The 20,110-nt window shown below is 39.8% G+C and overlaps 1 protein-coding gene across 1 annotated transcript; it reads right to left on the bottom strand.

Annotated features, from left to right (window-relative positions):
- Nucleotides 1-2,105: 2,105 nt before the first annotated feature.
- Nucleotides 2,106-18,676, bottom strand: LOC149006735 (uncharacterized). The gene is made up of 10 exons (XM_089166393.1): nt 18,179-18,676; nt 17,721-17,887; nt 17,574-17,638; nt 11,412-11,452; nt 11,145-11,233; nt 10,937-11,050; nt 9,969-10,046; nt 7,870-7,935; nt 3,556-3,636; nt 2,106-3,092 (listed from the first exon to the last, which is right to left on the bottom strand). The coding sequence occupies exons 1-10, from the start codon at nt 18,312-18,314 to the stop codon at nt 2,985-2,987; spliced, it is 945 nt and encodes a 314-aa protein (XP_089022519.1). The 5' UTR covers nt 18,315-18,676; the 3' UTR covers nt 2,106-2,984.
- Between the last annotated feature and the right edge of the window lie 1,434 nt (nt 18,677-20,110).

Raw genomic sequence — 20,110 nt, 5'->3', positions numbered from 1 at the left:
AAAACTCAGCTTGGTACTTAGATGGCTGGCAGCCAATGAAATGAAATCATTCCTTTCCTTGTTGGTTTATCAATATTTTTCATGGGTCTTTCTATTTTCAAGATTACCCTTTTTAGTTCCACCATATAAAGCTATAAAATTGTGCCCTAAGAACCTTTCCTGAATTTCCCATGTTTTACCTCTAAAATCATCTCTCCTTGTTTCAGTCCAATTTGAGCAATAAGCACTTCTCTTGTAGAACTCAAAATGAGAGATTAAGACAAAAACACCTGTTTAAGTCTCAATCCATAAACCTAATCTGGGGTTCTCTCTCAAAGATGTTTTCAATGAAAGTACACAAAGAGTGTACGAAACTACCATTCTTTCTTCATGAAATAAAAAATCCCTTCTAAATTGATGCTCTTAAGCACTTGTTTTCGTTGGTCCCCATACTAATGCAATGCTAAACAAAATAAATAATGCTCTCATGCCCTTTAAAAACTCTATGATTGTTCACTCCATGTAAGCATCCGGGGGCAGATACATCTTACAATTTCAATTGATATATTGTTCTATCAGTCCATGACTTATGTTGTAAGTTTGGTCCAAAGTATTACATCATTTCACATAATACATAATCCAATTTGAACTAATTTTTGTAGAGACTAGTTGGATGATGAGTCATATGTTGGTTGAAATTGACTTAAAATAGAGTTCCATACTTTTCTTAAAAAACTTTTGATTAACCACATTATAGAAAGATCTTTGAGATTCTTTCAAAGAAAAATTTAATGATGTTGCAATTGATCATTGTCATTGCCTAACTCTTTATTTTTAAATTTTGCTTTGTCATTAAGAAGTTGTCAATGGATGTATTTTCATTTTCTTAATACTAAAAAAATTACCTAGAATTTTATCTCAAAATAAAATTTTACATTTCCTCCCTTTGAGGCTAAAATTTTAGAATGATTTTATCAGAAGTAAATATTTTAAAAAAATCTGTTTTATTTGCTTTTGTTAATTGCACGCGGCGATCTCATCTGTTTTGCAAGAAAACTACATTTGTTGATCTAGTTATTTAGAATTGAGGATTGCCTGAATCACAAGCCACTTACCTCTTGACAATTTTGGTCAATTGTTAGAACAATTAAACGGCTGGGAAACATCAAGTCATATAGGATGGCTACTCTTTAAGCATGTTCTCATGGATCATACAATTAGAGAATTGTATTTTGATCACTTTGACAATTGCTTTGAATGATTTGCCTATTGAAGATAAACTTCATATTATTTTTATTCTTTATATAAATTAAATAAAAAACTTAACGGGAGTAGGAAATGGTATTATTCAATTAAATTTGTCATAGCATATATTACTTATTATTTTTCTCTTTTTTCTTTTGGGTAAGCTAATACTTATTATTTATCATGTATGGATAAACAAGTCAAATTACAAGATATTTTCTTACAAATATTTATTATATATAGACATTGATTTTCACAAATAATATATTTGTAGTAATATGAAAAGTATCAGATATGTACAATCCAAATTTAAGAAAATGCATGCTTCTTATTGAAATTAGATATTCTTTCCATAGAGATTATCAACAGATTCTTCTCCCCTTGACACTTCACTTTCTCCACCAAACATTTAGGAGAACAGTGAGACATTTTAGTTAGTTATACCAGTTACCAAAACCCATTCGAACCCAAAATGGTCAAGTGAGACATCTAAATCTTCCCACATCATCATCATGAATATGGACCCCTACATCTAGATCTTTGATAGAAACTAGGGGTTTCAATAAAACTCTATTGACCTAAACCGGCCCAAACTTACCCTAACTCGACAAGCCCAGTCTGACTTTTTTAATCCAGAGGGTTTAGATTACAAAATAACTAGTCATAATAGGATCTGGTAGGGTTTGGGTTTAACCCTTGGGCCAACTGGGCCCGATCCAACCCAACCCTGTGTTGGACTTGGCAAGTTAGTTAAATTACAATTATATATAAATTAACTTTCAATAATTATCTAACCAAGTATTCCACTACCACCCAAAAGGCTCAATTTGCAAACGCCAACACTTGTTTTCTTTCCAAGGTTAAAAAACAATGTTCAGATCAAGGCAGACCGGGCTTAGAAGAACCCTGGCAGGTTAAGGTTTGTGTTTGGGGTCCTCAACCCTAGCAGGATTCAGTAAGATTTGAGATTAGGGTTTAGGTCCTAAGGGAGGGTTGGGTTTAGACTGGCCAAACCAACTTGGCCCATTGACAACCCTACAGGAAACCAAGACAAAATGATGCCCAACACCTATTTAATTTATCAAGGTTGAAAACTTTCAACTAATCGAACAGTGATGTGCTATGTACTACTTGTCTTGGTTTCTTTCTAGTACATACAAACTTCTTTCCAAGCTCTGGACCTGGTCGAAAGTGGAGACCCTTCAGCTGGTCATCTCAGATTTTTACAGAATCTGCTAGTTCTGTCTAACTTCTAAGAGCTTTGATAAAGCAGCAACCAGAGTACCCTAAATGAAAATCCCAGAGCAGCAAAACCAACTGATCTCACCCTATGTGCTGAAAAATGTCAAGCCCATTCAGAATGGTCTTCTGTTCTCAGGAAGCTTCAAGAACAATCAAAGTAATGTTGAATTGGCACTCCCTAAAAGAACATGATCACTTGTATGGCACAACTCAACAAGAATATCTCCATCGTATCTGACATGAATTTGCAGGTCCATACTTACTCATAAAGTTCATTTCCATTTTATTTATTTTTTATCCCCTAAAAGATTTGCAGAGCAAGAATCATAGAACACAAGTAAACAATTTCAACATTTTTTGATGACCTCCTCTGATGTAACATGCATTTATGGTATCAACAACTATGGTATAAGATCGATTTCCAGTATATGGAATCCAAATTTGGGGACCTCGAAATGGTGTTTCCAACCAATCCTTGTACACTGTTTTGTCATGGCAATGCATTCCTATGCAAAACTTCAAGTTCTCGAGCAGCCAAGATGGAATCTGCGTGGCTTAATTCTTCCATCCAAGGCAAGTGCCAACACATCAAACTCCTCCACATACCAGAGCTCAGAGACTTCAGCCTGAATGTAATTCAGTAAATTAGAAAAAGAAAATAGCTGCAGATGAATCCATATGCCAGCAAGGAAACAACATATCATTAGAAACAAGAAATGTGCGAAAATGAGAGGCTTCTTTCCCTGATAATATTAAACAATCAATCGATACTACTTATAGAGAAAATTTGCTTTACTTGAGTAAATTCACAAAACCAGTTTGTGGTCGCCAGTCAATAGCTCCACATTCATAGAGCATAATACACATGAAACCAGAAACCAGAAAATAGACTCAAATTGTGTTCAACAGAAAGAGAAACTGAAGAATTTAACAGGTGTTTCGTGACCTAAGTATGCGATCTGACATATGGTGATGGAATTTTGTCACCCTCTCCATGTTGGAGAGTCCAAAGTTCTACTTGACTTACACCAGGATGAATATTAGTTAAAACTGTAATCATCATGCTCTGGAATTGGAACCAGAAACTACCTCAAACCCATGAAGTTTGTTGTTTACACGATTCACCAGCTCATGGAAGAATTCGAGTTGGTCAGCATACTTCTGAGACTCCTGCATGTCTCAAACATCATGGCACAAAGTCAACAAAAAATGTACAAAACCTGAAGTCTCATGGAGAATGGAACTAGACTGTTTCATGGACAAAGACAGGATGCCATATGGATTATCACAAATATGCATGGGTCTTAAAGAGAGAAAGTAGTCTACCAAATGAATTAACGGTAGTCTACATTTAAAATTCTTCATCATCAACCATGGTTAATTTCATTAAGCTAGCATTGCCTGCTTTCCCACCATTAGTCACATGCCCAGATAAAGAAGGTCATTGGAGGGTAATCCCCAATAGACTTCTAAGCAAAGCTACTAAAATTTAGAAAGAAATGCCAATTGTTGTTTCCAAGTTAGTTATAGTAGCAGTATCCAGATATGACAAGCATGGTTCAAATACTCATTCCATTTCAATGTATCAATCTAACCGAGACAACTGAAATATCGAGATGTCAGTGGATTTTAGGCCGGGACATGCTCCCGATCTGTCGCCCGTGAATCCCGCTTATCCCTTTTCCTGTCGTTTGGGGCGGTGCCGGGTTCAAGCCCTTTGCCTTCATCCGCTCTGGTTTTGGCCTTCTTCCCCCCTTTTTTTTTGTGTCCCTTTTTGTTTTTTTGTTCTGTTTGTCTCCGGCCTGTCCCGCCCTTAAGCAACATTAAGATTTGAAACTTCAGGGAATCCTATTTTAAGCCATGTAAGTACATTTGAATAGTCAGTTTCGGAAAGAGAAAAGGAGTCACCCTTCATGGTATTTTCAGTCACATCCATGTGCGCCAATATAACACATGTACACATTCTTGAACCACAATAAAACATAACTAATGAGAAATTTAAGCTAGTAATACACATTCTTGAAATCTGAAAGTTCATATAACCCCAACTTTGTTTAGAGTCATATTGTAGGAAAACCCATTTTTTGAACCAGTAAAAAGAATGTATTGGAGATCAGCTTTTGGTGTTCAACACATAAAATACGTTACTATCTAAAATGTATTGATCATATTCTTTCTCAAAAAGAATAATTTTAGAGAACATGGTTTATCTGAAAATGAAGAACAAGCTAGAAGATTGTTTTTTGGGGGCTTCAGTGAAGTGATTCCCTATGTTGGTGTCAGTCTCGCAATAAATTGAAGAGAAGTGCATCAAGGTGGGGGTGTAAAAATCCATGTATGTAGTCTTCACTGTTGAAATTTCACACCCAAATGAATTGTTGTCAAAAATTCAACTGACACCTTTCAAACATTGTGTTTTTACACTTGGAATTTGCACTTTAGCCCAAATTTTCAACAAGATTCTGACCTTGCAGCATTTTGTTTCAGCAAACTTAATGAGATTTCATCGAGTCTTCAAACCTAACACAAAAGTAATGTTGATTTCATCAAACAATTTGGTGATCACATTATTGTTCTCATTGTCTATGTTGATATATCTTTACTAAGAGTGACACAACTGAGATACCAAATTGAAATCCTACTTACACTAGAAATTCAAGATGAAAGATTTTGGGTAGCTGCAATACTTGTTGGAATCAAAGCTGCTTGGTGTCTTCCAAAGGGATCTTTCTCTCTTGAAGGAAATAAATCTTCCATTTCTAACAGAGAGTGGGATGCTTGGATACTCCACTTGACACAACCACAAATCTGAAGAGTAAAGATGGAGCAGGTGGACTCTATGAAATAGAGTTAAGATTTATAACTTAACTTAAGATGGCTTGATTTAGGAGTATGTCTTTGTTTTAGTGAAGACATTAGTGTTGTCTATTTGTCTCAACTGTTGCATTTGTTTAGTTCATTTTGTCACATTGCATGATTTCCCTTCTTTTATGGATGTTTCTCTTTCTCTTGCTTGGGGATTCTATGAACATGTCCTCCTTGTTGTGGTTTTCTGCTTGCTCCCGGGCGTTTCTCGATCCTTCTGGTTGCCATGGCTCTTGTGCTTTCTTGTTCTGTGGTTTTCGCCCTTGTCTCGGGGGTTCTTCCTTGGCCGTCTCCTTGTTGGCTTTTGGAGGGGGGCGGAGGGGGTTGGCCGGCCGCGGGGGGGCGCGGGCTCTTGTGGGGCGGTTGCTGTTTCTGGGGGCTGGAGCTCTGTGGGCTTGGCCTTGTTTCTTCTTGTTTTTTCTCTTCTTCTTACTTTCTGTCTCTGTCCTTCTTGGTTTTGCTTTTTCTGTTTGGGCTTTCTTGCTGTGTTGGGTGTGTGTCCTCCTGGTTTTGTTTCTATCTGTGTTCTTTAGTTTTATTGCATCCCTTTATTGTTTGTTCGCTGTTTTTGACTATTTCGTTCTTGATGATCTTTCTTGAATGTGTTTGTTTCATTTTGGTTATGGAGTCTAGGTGTTGTTGTTGTGTGGTTGCTCATCTTTAATTGGTTGTGTTTTAGTGGTTGGGTGGATCCCTTACCTCCTTATCTTGTTGGTTGGGTTTATTGCATACTTAATTCATTCTTCATAGGATTGCGGTGTTGATTTAGGATGCTAGCTTTGTGTTTGGATCCTTTGCTATTCATTCCAGTTCTTGATTTATCTTGGGGTTGTAGTTTGCTTTGTTTTGTGTTATAAATTCGGGAGGGAACTTGATTCCTACCACTTGTCACTCATTAGTTTCTTCCATTGCTCTCTACTTTTAGTTCCTTGTTTTCTTTCCGTCTTTGGTTTTGTTAGACAATCCCATCACCTTGTTATTTCTTTAATCATTTTACTTTTACATTGAGTTGGATATATTCTCCGTGGGATCGTCTTTCTTTCATTTTTACTTGTTGTGATCGTTCTTGCTGTTCTTGAGTCGCCCTCCTGAGTTTTAAGGGACTAATGCAGAAAAAGACAGAAAGGCTTTCAAGGTAAAAATAAAGATAGAAATATGGACTTGAGGTTTTTTTTTTTTGGTTTTCAAAACAAAGAAAAGTTTTCAAGCAGAAAAGATAGGTAACTTTGAGCCTCACCATGCCTCTGATATTCTCCACCTAGACACCCAAATGCCGGCAGGGAAAATGAGCTAGTGTTCTTGTCTAGGGAAGAAGAATTGCAGGATATGGGTTCCTTGGTGAAGGGCATAAAACATTAGTAAAAATGACCAAAGTATCCTCACAGGCTGTAAGTAACCGGGAGGGATAGCTAAGGACTTGGGTTTAAGTGTCAATTATATTGGAAAGCAGGAATATGTGCATAAACATTGAAAGTTGATGCATGAAAATGGAATTCAACATATCTCTGGGGTGGTTGATGTGAATTCCAACCCCAATCAAAAAATAAAGAATTGCAATAATCAGCGGTATATTTGCAATTTCTTACTTTATCTAGTTAAAAGGAAAAAATATTATTTAAATAAGGTAAATTAAGAAAACCTAATCCTTTGATATTCTTCAAATAGTCATTAGGGGCTTCTAACCTTCGGCTATTCGCCCTGCTACCTCTGCTATGAATTCCGATTCTAGAGATATACTATCTATTGATGTCTTCGACACTATTGACATTCCAAATCAATGGATTCTCCAGTGATCTTATTTGTCGAAGGAAATTATAACTAATTCTCCTCTCTTCTTCCCAACCTCAGCAGGGTGTAAGTTTGGCCCCAATAATGGCCCGAACCCACCCTGACAACCCAAACCAACCTTGATCCAACCAAGACATGGGCTAAGCCTTCCCGAAGAGTGGGTCAAGGTTCAATTGTTCAAGATTGAGTTTAAGTTGGGTTGAGTTGGGGATGAGATCATTGGTTGTGCCTTTATTCATTTAACTTGTACATTTCAATCTAAGGTGGGCATGTGTGACATCTATGCTAACTTGAGGGGGAGTGTTGCAATGTGAGCTTTTGACCTCCTTGCGTAAATGTGTAATACCATATAGTTGTAGGGTGAAGCATGGTTGTGCTCTTTAGAGTAACATGTCATTATTTTCCCCAACTCTCTTTCTTTCATCAATTCCTTATTGAAGTCTCATACTCAGGTGAGTTGGTTAACTAAGTATTTTCCAAGTATTGTGTCTTATAGACACCCCGCTCCTGGTCCACAAAAAAAAATTGCATGGACTTAATTGTTTAAAGTCCTCACTGTATAAAACTGGAGGTCTTGAAACAGGGGTTGTATGATTTCCAATTTCAGCTACAGCCAAACATAAATACAACTAAAATGGCACCTCTAGTCTCCAGCTTTTTGCACTCATATATATCTGATAATTGATATTTGGCAGAGAGAAGAATTATAAGGAATAATATAAAAAATTTAGAAGTGTCCCCAGTAATTACCTCAGCAGAAAATTTTGGTGGCCCCAGAAGACGTGCAAATGAAGTGTGCAGCATAGCGGTATCATACTACAACAAAAAAATACATTGAAAAACTTGGTGACAAAAGAGAACCGCCAAAGAAAATACACTTCGTAGACAAAATTAAAGGGCAAGAACGTAAACAAAATGTCAAAATTAAAGCAAATACATTATACATAGATCCTCTCCCTCCCCCCCCCCCTTCCCTTTTCCCCGGGGGGGGGGGGGGGGGGGGGGGGGGGGGGGGGGGGGGGGGGAAAAGAAACCCCCCCCCCCCCCCCCCCCCCCCCCCCCCCCCGGGGGGGGCCCGCCCCGGGGGCAACGGGGGGGGGGCGGGCCCCCCCCCCCCCCCCCCCCCCCCCCCCGAGCGCAAGGGGGGGGGGGCGGGGGGGGGGGGGGGGGGGGGGCGCCCCCCCCCCCCCCCCCCCCCCCCGGGGAGAGGGGGGGGGCCCCCCTTTTTTTGGGGGGGGTTTTTTTTTTTTTTTGGGAGTGTTTTTGGGGTGGGCCCGGGGTGTGTTGGGGGCTAAGTTCGTTCCCCTTCCCAATTGGTTTCTTGTTTGCGTAGGAAGTCTACTCTTGCCCCTCAAGTACTTGAGGAGTTATAATTACAATTATTTTTCTAGTTGCTTAAGTAGAGTTTTAGTTTAAGAAGGAATACAATTTCAAATTGGAATCCTAAGTAGTCTTTTATTTGTCTATTGAGTCCTATTAGAATTTCATTTGTGTAGGAGGGTACAAATAAAGCCCCACTCAGTTGTAACAAGTTAGACTGGATTAATAAAATTAAACACTGGTATGAAGGAGAATTGGAGTCATGGGTTCCAAGGAGGATCCCCATGGCTCAGTGCTTCAAGTTTTCTGGAATTTACATCATTCTTCTTCTTCATTGCCTGATGCAGCTTGGAGACAGCAGCTATAGTAACCCCTGAGTTACCAGTCCACTCTTCCATCAAGTAAGCTCAAACCCCAGGTCCTTCCTACCCCTTTCTACCTTCCCCTTCCTCCCTCTAGCTTGTGGCACCCTCCCCCATCCCCAAACCCTAACTTAGCTGCATCCACAGCCCCTAATCCATCACAAACCCATCCCACCCCCTCTAGGATCCTACGGTTGTGTCCCCTTTCCCCCTAGTCCCTTCTCTTCTATTCCCCCCTTCAATGCCCCCCATCCCCATTCTCTCATTCTCTTCTTCTTCTCCCACTAGCGGCATCATTAGGAACACACAAAATTTCAGAAAACCCTAGACTAAATAAACCCTAATATTCCCCTAACCTCTGAACTAAACGTCAAACCCCTTGAGGATCTTCATGTCGCAATCCCTCTCCACCTTCAACTTTAGCCCTAACCCTAGGAAACCCAGAATTGCAAAAAACCTAAATTCCCTAACCCTAGCTTGAAGGAAAATTTTGCAATTACCAAATTGTGTGAAAAACATATTATTTTTCTTCATCTTCAGAGCTAAATCTAGCCTGGCTGAACCCTCAGACCTTCCCCTCTTAAACCCTAGACTCTCCTATACATTACTCTAAGGTTTGAAGCTCAAAACTCCAAGGTTTGAAGCTCAAACCAGCCTTAAACATAGGATATTTAGTACATCATTAGCTGCTGCCCTCTGTTTTTTGACCTAGAACAGCAGGCTTCTCAACCCTAGATTGCCTGCTGGTTCTAGAAAAGATCCTATCACTGGACACTGTACCCCAGGCTTACATCACGGATTTATAGCATTTCATGATCATCCTAGATCAATTTCTTGTGCAACCAAGATGTGGTTCCCAAAATATGCACATAAGTCACGCTTTCACACTACTGATTTGCTCCATAAGGTCTTCAAATCAAATGCTACATGGATAATCCATATTTGTATGAAACAAGGATAGTCTGATCTTGACAGGTGATATTGTCGATACTAATCATTTCATTATATTCTTTCAGTCCTGGATCATCCAGTTCAGAATGATACTATTCAATTTTCCCAGAACCCATCTGGGCTATAATACTGAATCACTGATGATCTTTTGGCCGATTACTACTTATGATTCTTCTATCAAAATAATGAAGAAATTGAAGCAATAGTGACACTTACAAGTTGCTTTTCAGGTGCGCGTGGAAGAGCACTTCTCAGTTTCGCACGAATGGTCACAGGTTCTGTGCCAGAGATTACCTACAGTATGATCATCAGAATGAATTCACAACATAAAGAGAGAAATATTATCACTCATATGATCTATTTGGTAAATATTTCCCAATGTGAGGACCCATTACCTTAGGGATATAAACTACCATTTACAAATGTCACAGAAAACATATGTGGGACTCCAGGGGGTCAGAGGTCATAAAATCTTAGGTATCAATAAATTACCACCAAAAGGATATCCTACTGAAGAATCATCCTTGTCATCCAGGTGCAATCATATAGAGATGCAAAGGCAACTATTAAGACCAAGCTGAAAGACCATGGAAGCAAAATCCTAGAATGGTGTCCATCCACTTAAATGTCCACTTAAAGGATATTCTAGCTAAGAATCAATCTACATGAGCATAACCACCCAATTTAGGAATCCAACACTCATCAACAAAACCAACAAGTGAGGAAAGATTGAAAGATCAGGGTACAGAGAAACCAGAAAATGCGGGACTGCATTACTCAATTAATCAAATTTTCTCTGCTGCCGCATGATGGAGAAGAAACCTGCTAACAAAATGTGTTTCTTTTCGAGTATAACACATTTGCTTCATTAATTTGTCAAAGGCCCCATCCCCTAAAAAAGTCTATATGACATGAATCCAAGTCGAAGAATAATCTATGGGGCTATTTTAAGGAGAATGATCTTTGATACTTGGCAGAGCATATGGATTCATCTCTTTGGAGACCAAGAGATGCAACCTTCAGGTCAGTGCAACATCATTTCAAAAGAAAACAAAGGATACAACAAACATATGCAGTACCAAACACTACATAACTGTTGAAGCAGGAAGAGTAACAAACCTAGTCATTGAACAATGCACGTATTGAAGATACAAAGAATGAACAACTGATAAGAGGTCAGTTACCTGCCAGCAACCCAGAAGAACACCAGTTGAAGTCAAAACAACTCTATCTAAGATAATTTTCAGAGGGCAAAGAGACTCTGCAACAGCTTTAACTGCATTCTGTTCAGCCTCAATCTTGCAAAACATGACAGGTTTCAGTGCCATCAGAGACAACAACCACAGAAGCAAACGGTGAAGGATATCCAACTGAAACCAAACGTAAGTATACCTCCTCTTTGGTAGCAGGAACAGGCGTGACGTGGTGTGAGGCATGAAACATACTAAAGTGATATAAACTGGAATTCTGGAACCAGATAGCTAACCAAGAGAAAAAAGAACATGTCAACAAACGATAAGAAGTGATACAGGTACTAACTATCAACATGTAGTTGTTTTTAAGTAGTAATGAACTAATAACTAACACTGAATATGCTATAACAAATCCCAAACAATAAGAATGTAGAAAAGGGGCAGGCAAATGGTAATGACACCTCACCTTCCTCAAAGTAGGGAAGAGATATACCCTTTACAGCCTCCCTGCAGCAAGCCACGCATGCAAGTATAACCATGAATAGACAGGAGAGGAAAAACAATTACACCATTCCATTCTGACAACTTCACAGTGAGTAAATCCTGAATCAGAAGATCATCATCTAGATAATTTAGGTGTTTAAGAAAATATTTTCTCATCTGGAAACATTAATTTCTTTACATATGAAAGCATTTATTGTTAACTTACAACAACAATAACTGCACAAAAAATACAATGAAAATAGCCATCACAAATATAAATCCGATGAAAGTAAACCCTGAATAAACAGGAGCATCTGAAGTTCTCTAAAAGCTGTATACAGTCTATCCTTCACATTACCCAACTCAACTCCCAAGGAAAAAAATGTAAACAAAGGAATGCATACAACAGTCATCTTATTGCATGTTTGTAAATCTTCCCTTTACCCTCAACCTCAGCCCCCCCCCCCCCCCCCCAAACAACAACAAACAACACAACACACACAAAAAAAGGAGGACCAGAATCAAACATCTAAAACCTTGGTTTTCTAGGGTTTGAGGGGGCTTTAGGGTAGCAAGGGTAGGTATACAGGGTTTGGCCAAAGGGTATAGGGGTAGGGTGCCTGAACTCAAATCTGATCCAGGTTATTTTCAGTTTCAGAATCAAACTCCTATGACTAGGGTTTTTGAAGAATTAGGGTTTTCAATTTCTAAAGGGTTATGGGGCTATGATAGGGATCAAATTCTACGAAGCAGAGGGGGTGGGATTTGGTGGAGGGGATCTAGAAATTTGGGTTGGGGGAGGAAGAAAGGGTGCTGAGAGAGGGGGGGGTTTGATGGATGCAATGGAGGTCAGTGAAGAAATGGTAGGGATGGCCACTTGTTGAAGGTTGAGGATTGAAGAATTGCTGAAACAAGAAACATCACAAAAGCTGCTGCAGAACTTCTTCTGAGTTGGAAACCCTAGCACCTCAATCACACTTCTATCTTGGCTGTGACTCTCTTGCAATAATTTTATTCATCACTAGACTGATTTGGTTACATGTATTAGACTGTAGTTATAACCTTTATTGAAGGACCCTACTAGGACTTAGTGTATAAAAATAAAAAAAAAAAAAAAAGATTACTGCTTTAAATAGGACTTCAACAAAAAGGAATTCTATTTTAGGTAGAACTCCTAAGTAGACCAGACTGCTACTTAACTAAGCATAGACTGACTCAAATAACAAAATGAGAATACGACTGGACTCCTGATAAAATTCTGCATCTAACTAGACCTCATTGGGCTTGCTTAGGACTGACCAAATTACCAAAATGCCCCTCATGAAGATTGAACCTCTTTTTGCTGCTGGTAGTAATGGTTGTGTATTTCGTGTTTTATAAGTCTACATGTTCACTTATTCAGTGTATCTATTTCACAATTAGGGTCAAATTGGAACTCATATACACTTGTTTTCTCACAAATCTAAGGCCACCATTGTGTTTAGAACCAACTTCCAGCCCAAACTGAGCCCTAATACCCACCAAGATGACCCCTCAAGTTGGGTCAAGTTGACCAAGGATTCTTACCAGATCTTGCTAGATCTACTGAGATCTGAGTTTTTGAGGGACCGAGATCCCTATCAAGATCGAGATCTCAAACCAGCAGCAATGGATGCGCTTCCTAGCCTTGATGGCTGTAGGAGATGGGCTGCAAAAGAAAATTTTTAAACAAAAAACAGAGAGGAAGCAACGCTTTTCTTAGATGCCACAGATGAAGACAAGATGATGGTAGCTTGACAAGTTTGTTCCAGTGGGTGAAGAATCAAGGCATCAGAGAAATTTGTTTAGTTAATATGATGAACTGGTCACTTTTTCTTTGGACAATATGTTGTGATAGCCATTCCCTTCAAGCATGGTCTTTATGTTTTTCAGTATATAGCTTCCAGGATTGAAGTTGTTATGAAGAGAACTGAGTTATTAAGTTTTTTTTTTTTTGGGATGAATGAATAAATATATTAAAAACAGGGAAAAGGAAATACAAGTTCTTTAAGAGGAAGACCGAAAGGAGGAGCTAAGACCCCAAGACACAACAATGAATCTGTTCTTTTGGGGTATCATCAACGGGGGGGTGAGGATAAGCTAACAATCTAGAAGAAACATCAAAGTAGATGGCATTCCAAATCATGTCTATAGAATGAGATTTGGAGGTCCATCTCCGGAAATTGCGCTCCCACCAACGATGATGAATGGAGGCACAAAAAACTAGCTTACCAATCCAATACAAATGGAAGAGCCTGAAAAATTTTGCACAATCCAAGACCAATCACGAGCAAACCCAAAAGAGCGCTTCGAACGGGGCCAGATGGAAGCTAGGGCTTTCTCCAGATCTCCAAAAAGGGCAGGAGAAGAAAAGGTGCTCAAGGTTTTCCTTGCCGTTCCAACAAAGGGCGCAATTGGGGTTCACTGGGATATGATGGCTAATAAGGAAGGATTGGGTGGGAAGGGCATGGTTGAGGGCTCTCCAAAGGGTAAGGGAATGGCGCGAGATGAAACCTTTGAACCAGACCAAGGGGACCCGGGGGCTTTTAGGGTTGTGGGTACTGAGGAGATTCCAGGCTGAGAAGGTGGAGAAGGTTTTGGTGGGAGAAGGAAGCCAGACTGTGAGATCATTAGAGGAACTAGCGAGAGGGGGAAGGGAATCCCAAACCTGAGTGATAAGGGGGAGGGGGAAGGGGTTCCAAGAACCATTGGAAATGAAGGTTGACAAGAGGGTGTTTTTGGGGATACGGGAGGTATAAACAATTCGGGGGCCAAAATGGTTATAGAAAATGCCCATCGGGTGCCACAAATCAAGCTAGAATGAGGTAGAAGAGCCGAAAGAGATGGTGGTAGAAATAGCAAAGAGGGCACGAGGGCATAGTAAGAGGATTTTTCTCCAAACCCACAAAGGATTAGAGGGCATAGGAACAATCCAAAAGGAATCCACACGGAGTAGGTAGGAGTGGACTCACTTAACCCAAATGGAATCATGTTTTGAGGCGATTTTTCAAATGAGCTTAAGGAGGCAGGCAAGATTCACATCATTGATCCGGTGAATTCTTAGGCCTCCTTCGGAAATTGGGCGACATATAGTTGACCAACTGATGGGGTGGATAAAATGAGAGGCTTCTCGACCTTTCCAAAGTAAGGCACAAAACAGGGATTCTATAGCATGAATGGTGGATTTAGGGATGGAGAAGATTCCGCACCAATAGAGATACGAGGATTGAAGCACAAAGCAAATAAGAACCACTCTACCGGCGAAGGACAGAAATTTGCCCTTCCAGAGTTGGAGTTTCTTGCAGATATGATCGAGCATGGGGAGAGAGTGGTGGTGGGTGAGTCTACCGGGGCTGAGGGGAAGGCCAAGGTAGACAATAGGGAAGGAGCCTAGCTTAAAGCCCGAGAGTTGGAGAATATAAGATCGGATCTGATCGGGGATACCAGAGAGAAAGAGGGTGGACTTATCCAAATTGACTCGAAGGCCCAAAAGGGATTCAAAAAGCGATAGGGTCAAGATGATGGAGGAGATGGATTGATGATCCGTTTGGAGAAAATCATTAGGTCATCAACAAAAGCAAGGTGGGAAAGGTAGATGGATTTGCATTTGGGGATGGGAAAAATGAGGAGTTGGTCTGTTTTGGATTGAAGAATGCGGGAGAGGACCTCTAAAGCTAAGGAAAAGAGATAGGGGAGAGGGGGCAACCCTGACGGATGCCAACACAAGAAGAAAAGAAGCCCGCAGGAGAGCCATTGGTGATGATGGAGAAGCGGGGCGAAGAGATACAAATCTCAATCCAATGAATGAAAGGGAGAGGGAAGCCCATGGCAGAGAGGACGTCACTAATGAAGCCCCATCGAATGGAATCAAAATCTTTGTGAAGATCTACCTTTAGAAGAGCAGCCGGGGAGTGGTCGGCTCTATCAAAGCCGCGGACAATTTCCACGCAGAGGAGGATGTTGTCCTCAATGTTGCACCCCGATATGAAAGCAGATTGGTTCGAGCTTACAAGGTTGGGTAAGGCTTTTTTAAGCCTATTCACTAGGACTTTAGAGATGAATTCGTAGAGTAGGTTACAAAGGGAGATAGGGCAAAATCCGAGAGTGAGGAGGCCCCTTGCTTCTTGGGAATGAGGCAAAGGAAGGTTTGGTTGATGGAGAAAAGTTGGGAAGGGTTGAAAAAGAAGTTGCGGACAGCCTAAACAAGATCATCCTCAATAAAATCCCAGGAGGCAAAGAAAAAAACCTATACTAAAGCCATCAAGACCCGGAGCCTTATTGGTCTTGTGGGATCGAATGGCAAGGATAATCTCCTCCAAGGAAGGAATAGCACAAAGGGAAGAGATGGAGGAAGGCTCAATGAATTTATTGATGAGGTTGGGAGGGAGAGGGGGGATGGGAAGGGAAGTCAGAGCCAACATATCAGAAAAGAAAGAGACTACCTCCGCCTTGATGCTAGCAAGGTCGAAAATCCAAGAGCCCCTGCTAGTGAGGAGGGCAGGGATAGAATTGAAGTTGTTTCGAGCTTTAAGGGACCGATGAAAATATACCGAGTTAGAATCCCTGAGCTCAAGCCACTTGATTCTAGCTTTTGGCGAGGCTTTCTTGGGGTGAGGAGGGAGGCTCGAGGAGAGGGACTTCTCATCCGACCTAAAGCCTTATTGGTCTTGTGGGATTGATGGCAAGGATAATCTCCTCCGAGGAAGGAATAGCACAAAGGGAAGAGACGGAGGAAGGCTCAATGAATTTATTGATGAGGTTGGGAGGGAGAGGGGGACGGGAAGGGAAGCCGGAGCCAACATATCGAAAAAGAAAGAGACTACCTCCGCCTTGATGCTAGCAGGGTCGAAAATCCAAGAGCCACTACTAGTGAGGAGGGCAGGGATAGAATTGAAGTTGTTTCAAGCTTTAAGGGACAGATTGAAAATATACCGAGTTAGAGTCCCCAAGCTCAAGCCACTTGATTCTAGCTTTTTGGCGAAGAAAGCTTTCTTCAGAGGTGAGGAGGGAAGAAAGCTCAGAGGAGAGGGACTTCTCATCCTCAACAAGGGAGGGGTTGAAAGGATCATCTTAGAGAAGAGATTGGATTCACTGAAGGTTAGATCGACAGGATGAAACACTAAAGGAGATATTTCCGAAAGTGGATGAGTTCCAGAACAGAGAGCTTCTTTAGTGTTTTGAAGCCTGCGGGCAATGGAGATGAGAGGAAAGGAGGAACAATGGACAGGCTTCGACCAAGCTTCCTTAACAATAGGGATGAAGGAAGAATTCGAGGTCCACATATCAAAGAATTTAAAAGGTTTGGGGCCAAACGAGACGGGAGGGGAGAGGTGGACAAAACAGGGTGAGTGAGCAAAAAGATTGGAGTTGGCGAAAATGGCATTGGAGGCGGGGAAGGAAGAGAGCCAAGGGGTATTTCAGAGGAAACGGTCTAGCTTAGAGGCAATTTTGGCAGCTCCAGATCGGCGGTTGTGCCAAGTGAGGGGTTGACCAAACCAATGGAGATCAGAGATACCGGCATCATCCAAACAGGCATTGAAATCATCCATCGCAGCAAGGTCAGGAGAGCCTCCGACACGCTCATGGGAGAATCGGACGATGTTAAAGTCCCCACCGATACCCCAAGGGAGATCCAAAGAAGAGGAGGAGATAGAGCAGATATCCTCCCAAGGGGGTGCGCTCATCAGCATGATTGAAACCATAAATGATAGAGAGAAGAAAAGGAGAGGAATTAGTGGAAAGAATGATGTTGTTGAAGTCTAATTACGTGCTGAACCTTTTTTCTCTATAATAAAAGTATGATTATGATTATGTTCAGCTGCATTCATGATCGAAGATTTATTTGCCGCTAAGGTTGCATTAGTAACTAGCTTATAATCCTAATATCCCCAGCCAAAAATTGAATTATTATTTCAGAAATTAACAAGTGATGATCATGATTCAAATAGCAAATAACCATGATCTAAAACCAAGTTACTTTTTTATAGCCAAAACAAAAAAAAACCACCTAAGTAATGAGATTCAAATAATAAACAAAGCTGTCACAGTATCTAACATAATGAAAAATCACAATAATTAAGCCATAAAATAGAAAACAACTTACAGATTAAATGAGAGAGATACTTACGAGATGGGCTTTGAGAATTCTGGACTCAAGTACAAAACATTAGCTCGAACAGGAGGCTCCACGGCCTATACATATTAAAAGCAAGCATTAATATCATGTATTGAAAGCTATGGTTACGATGGAAACAACTGAAACTCCTCTTCTTACCTTGAGAACGGGAGTGACAGACCCATCTTTCACAGTAAAAATATCTGAAAGGGATAAGGACTGAGAAGTTTCCCCACCTTTGAGAAAAGCAGCGCCGTGCTCATCCAAATCTTTCGCCATTTTATCATACAGTTGCGTCCGTCGATTGGAATTCACAACGGAATCCTCTGCGTGCAAGACATTTTGTAATGAAATTGTTCGTCAGTAGAGACTAGTGAATCCATTTCACAAAAGATTAACTCTCTGCTCCTTAGTTTAAACAATTCACCACACTGAGAGTAAATTCTCAGCATCGAATCTAAATAATGCATGCAGAGACCATACAACGCATTACCTCTGGTTCTGAGATCGGAAATCAGAACTAAAATGCCGGCCAAAAAGGAAAACCTAGATCCCAGGGACCTTCGTTTTTCTATTTTTTTCATTTAGAATTAGAGCTATTAGTTTTGAGAGATTACCTGAATCAGTTGATGAAGAGATCCTAGACGAAGAGTTGACAGCCATTCGAAACACAAGGAAGAAAAGAGCGGCAGAAATTAACCAAATCAAAACGACTGCTCTCCCATGGCTCCACCACTGTGTAACCCTAGCCATGGTTTAGCATGCTTGAACGCATCAGAAAGAGTAAAAGCCGATCTCAGTTCTCAAGCAGCCAAAGAAGCTCAAGGATGCAGAAGCAACGCCAATAGTGTCTGCAAGCTGTGGCTCTTCTAGCAACATAAAATGAATGTCTCCGACTCTCCTGTGTTGTTATCACGTTGACCGTTAAATTTTTAAGAATTTTCCACAAGCGAGACTTTGACATGCATCCTTTCAAGAACCACGAATTACACATACCGCCCCATAGAAAGGGTTCAAATTTTACAAAGAAAATCTCCTACGCTAAGAAGGCCAGAAGGGTCTGGAATTTCTATGTTTCATTATTCTTCTTTACTCTTTTTTCCCCTATTCACTTGTGCTAACCTCAATTCTCCTTTCTTCTTGTCTCTCAAGGTAACACTACAAGTCCAAAATAATCTAAAAACTAAGAAAAAACTGGTATTATGATTTTCTTTAGTCCTTATATTTGTATTGTCATATAAAGAAATAAGTTTAGTGTCAGTTATACTATTAATCGAATCTAGATGCATCTGCTAAGGATATTTTTGATAGAGTAGAGCAAAACTGGTACCTTATGCATCTTCTAGTTTACATAGAGATTCTCAACTTTTATTAATTAGTCTTAGAATTATTGCAAATAGTGAAAGATGAGTCAGCTTTCAAAAAGCCCATAAATCAAATCTCAAAGAATTTTCCCCATTCTATCAACTGGTTACTTGGTTTTGATTATTTATGAAGAGGACCTGTTCATTTTTGCAGATAAGTGAAAGAATACTTTCCCCTGTTCTAATATTTAAAATCCCTTATTTGTTTTAAGAATATTTTAGAAGAGGGGAAAAAAGAAAAAACTTATAGCACAAGTGCTCTTTGAGTTCCAATCAATTCAAGGTAATGGAATATCGGGTGAAATAGGAATCAGGGTGTATTTTATTTTAGTAAAATATAATGATCACGTGTTAAACTTTAACGCAACTAGAATAATGGGAGGGTACAATACGCCACTTTTTAAATTTTCAAGTGGATTATGGAGTATGCAAATATTGGTATTGTGGTATTTTGATCATAAATATCATAATTTGTCCATAATTTACCTTATAATACTTAAGGAGAATGCATAGTGTCAATTTATTTGGTAATATGAATTGGTCAGAATCTGTGTGTCTCAAATGAAAATTACTAGAATCTTTTTATGTTCCCCTTCTCTGAAATACCTATAATTATCTATGTCAATTTTATTTTTTACCTAATTTTTTGTTGGATATTTTTGGATTTTAATTAATAACTTTAGTTTTAAATTATTTTAAAAAGGAACAAAGGTTTCTCCTAAGATGATAATTCCCTCAACTATTTTCGTTTTCATTAGCATCATTTCTGAAATAATAACGACAGAAAGAGCTTAAAGGAAAAGACAAAGGGGGTGAAGATTGAATTTTTGAGGAAATGATGATATTTTTTAGAAATAACTTGTGTGAACGAAAATGTGAATCATTGTTTTCAAAGTTCACTTCGGGTGACACAGGCATGGGTATAGGTTCTTATTAAAAGCTATACACGTATATATTAAGTTCCAAAATTAGTTTTCGCTTCTTTTATTTAATTGTTTTGTTTGTGTGTGGGACCCTTGAGGTAGGGTGGTAATGACACCATGAGGTAAGGGTGGTAATGAGTATCATGAGTAAAGGAGGCCTTTATATTGGTTATCATCTTAATAACATTGGTCATGGGTCAAAAGGTCTTGATCATGGTGATGAGGTGGGCTCTAGTGGTTGCCCCAAATCGTGAGCTTTATT

Source organism: Hakea prostrata, chromosome 8 (genome assembly GCF_041222555.1).
Source record: "Hakea prostrata isolate BN-2017 chromosome 8, UWA_Hpros_2, whole genome shotgun sequence".
NCBI classification, from domain to species: domain Eukaryota; kingdom Viridiplantae; phylum Streptophyta; class Magnoliopsida; order Proteales; family Proteaceae; genus Hakea; species Hakea prostrata.
The sequence above is the reverse complement of the archived record's forward strand: the minus strand, read 5'-3'. Positions and strand labels throughout refer to the sequence as shown.

Bases quoted from the DNA above. Each gene is read 5' to 3' on its own strand.
- LOC149006735 (XM_089166393.1), bottom strand. From the start codon at position 18,314: ATGGCTAGGGTTACACAGTGGTGGAGCCATGGGAGAGCAGTCGTTTTG. The intron at 7,936-9,968 runs GTAAGTGTCACT...TTTTTGTTGTAG, and splicing joins GCGCACCTGAAAAGCAACTT to TATGATACCGCTATGCTGCA. The intron at 3,637-7,869 runs GTAATTACTGGG...TGAGACATGCAG, and splicing joins CACCAAAATTTTCTGCTGAG to GAGTCTCAGAAGTATGCTGA.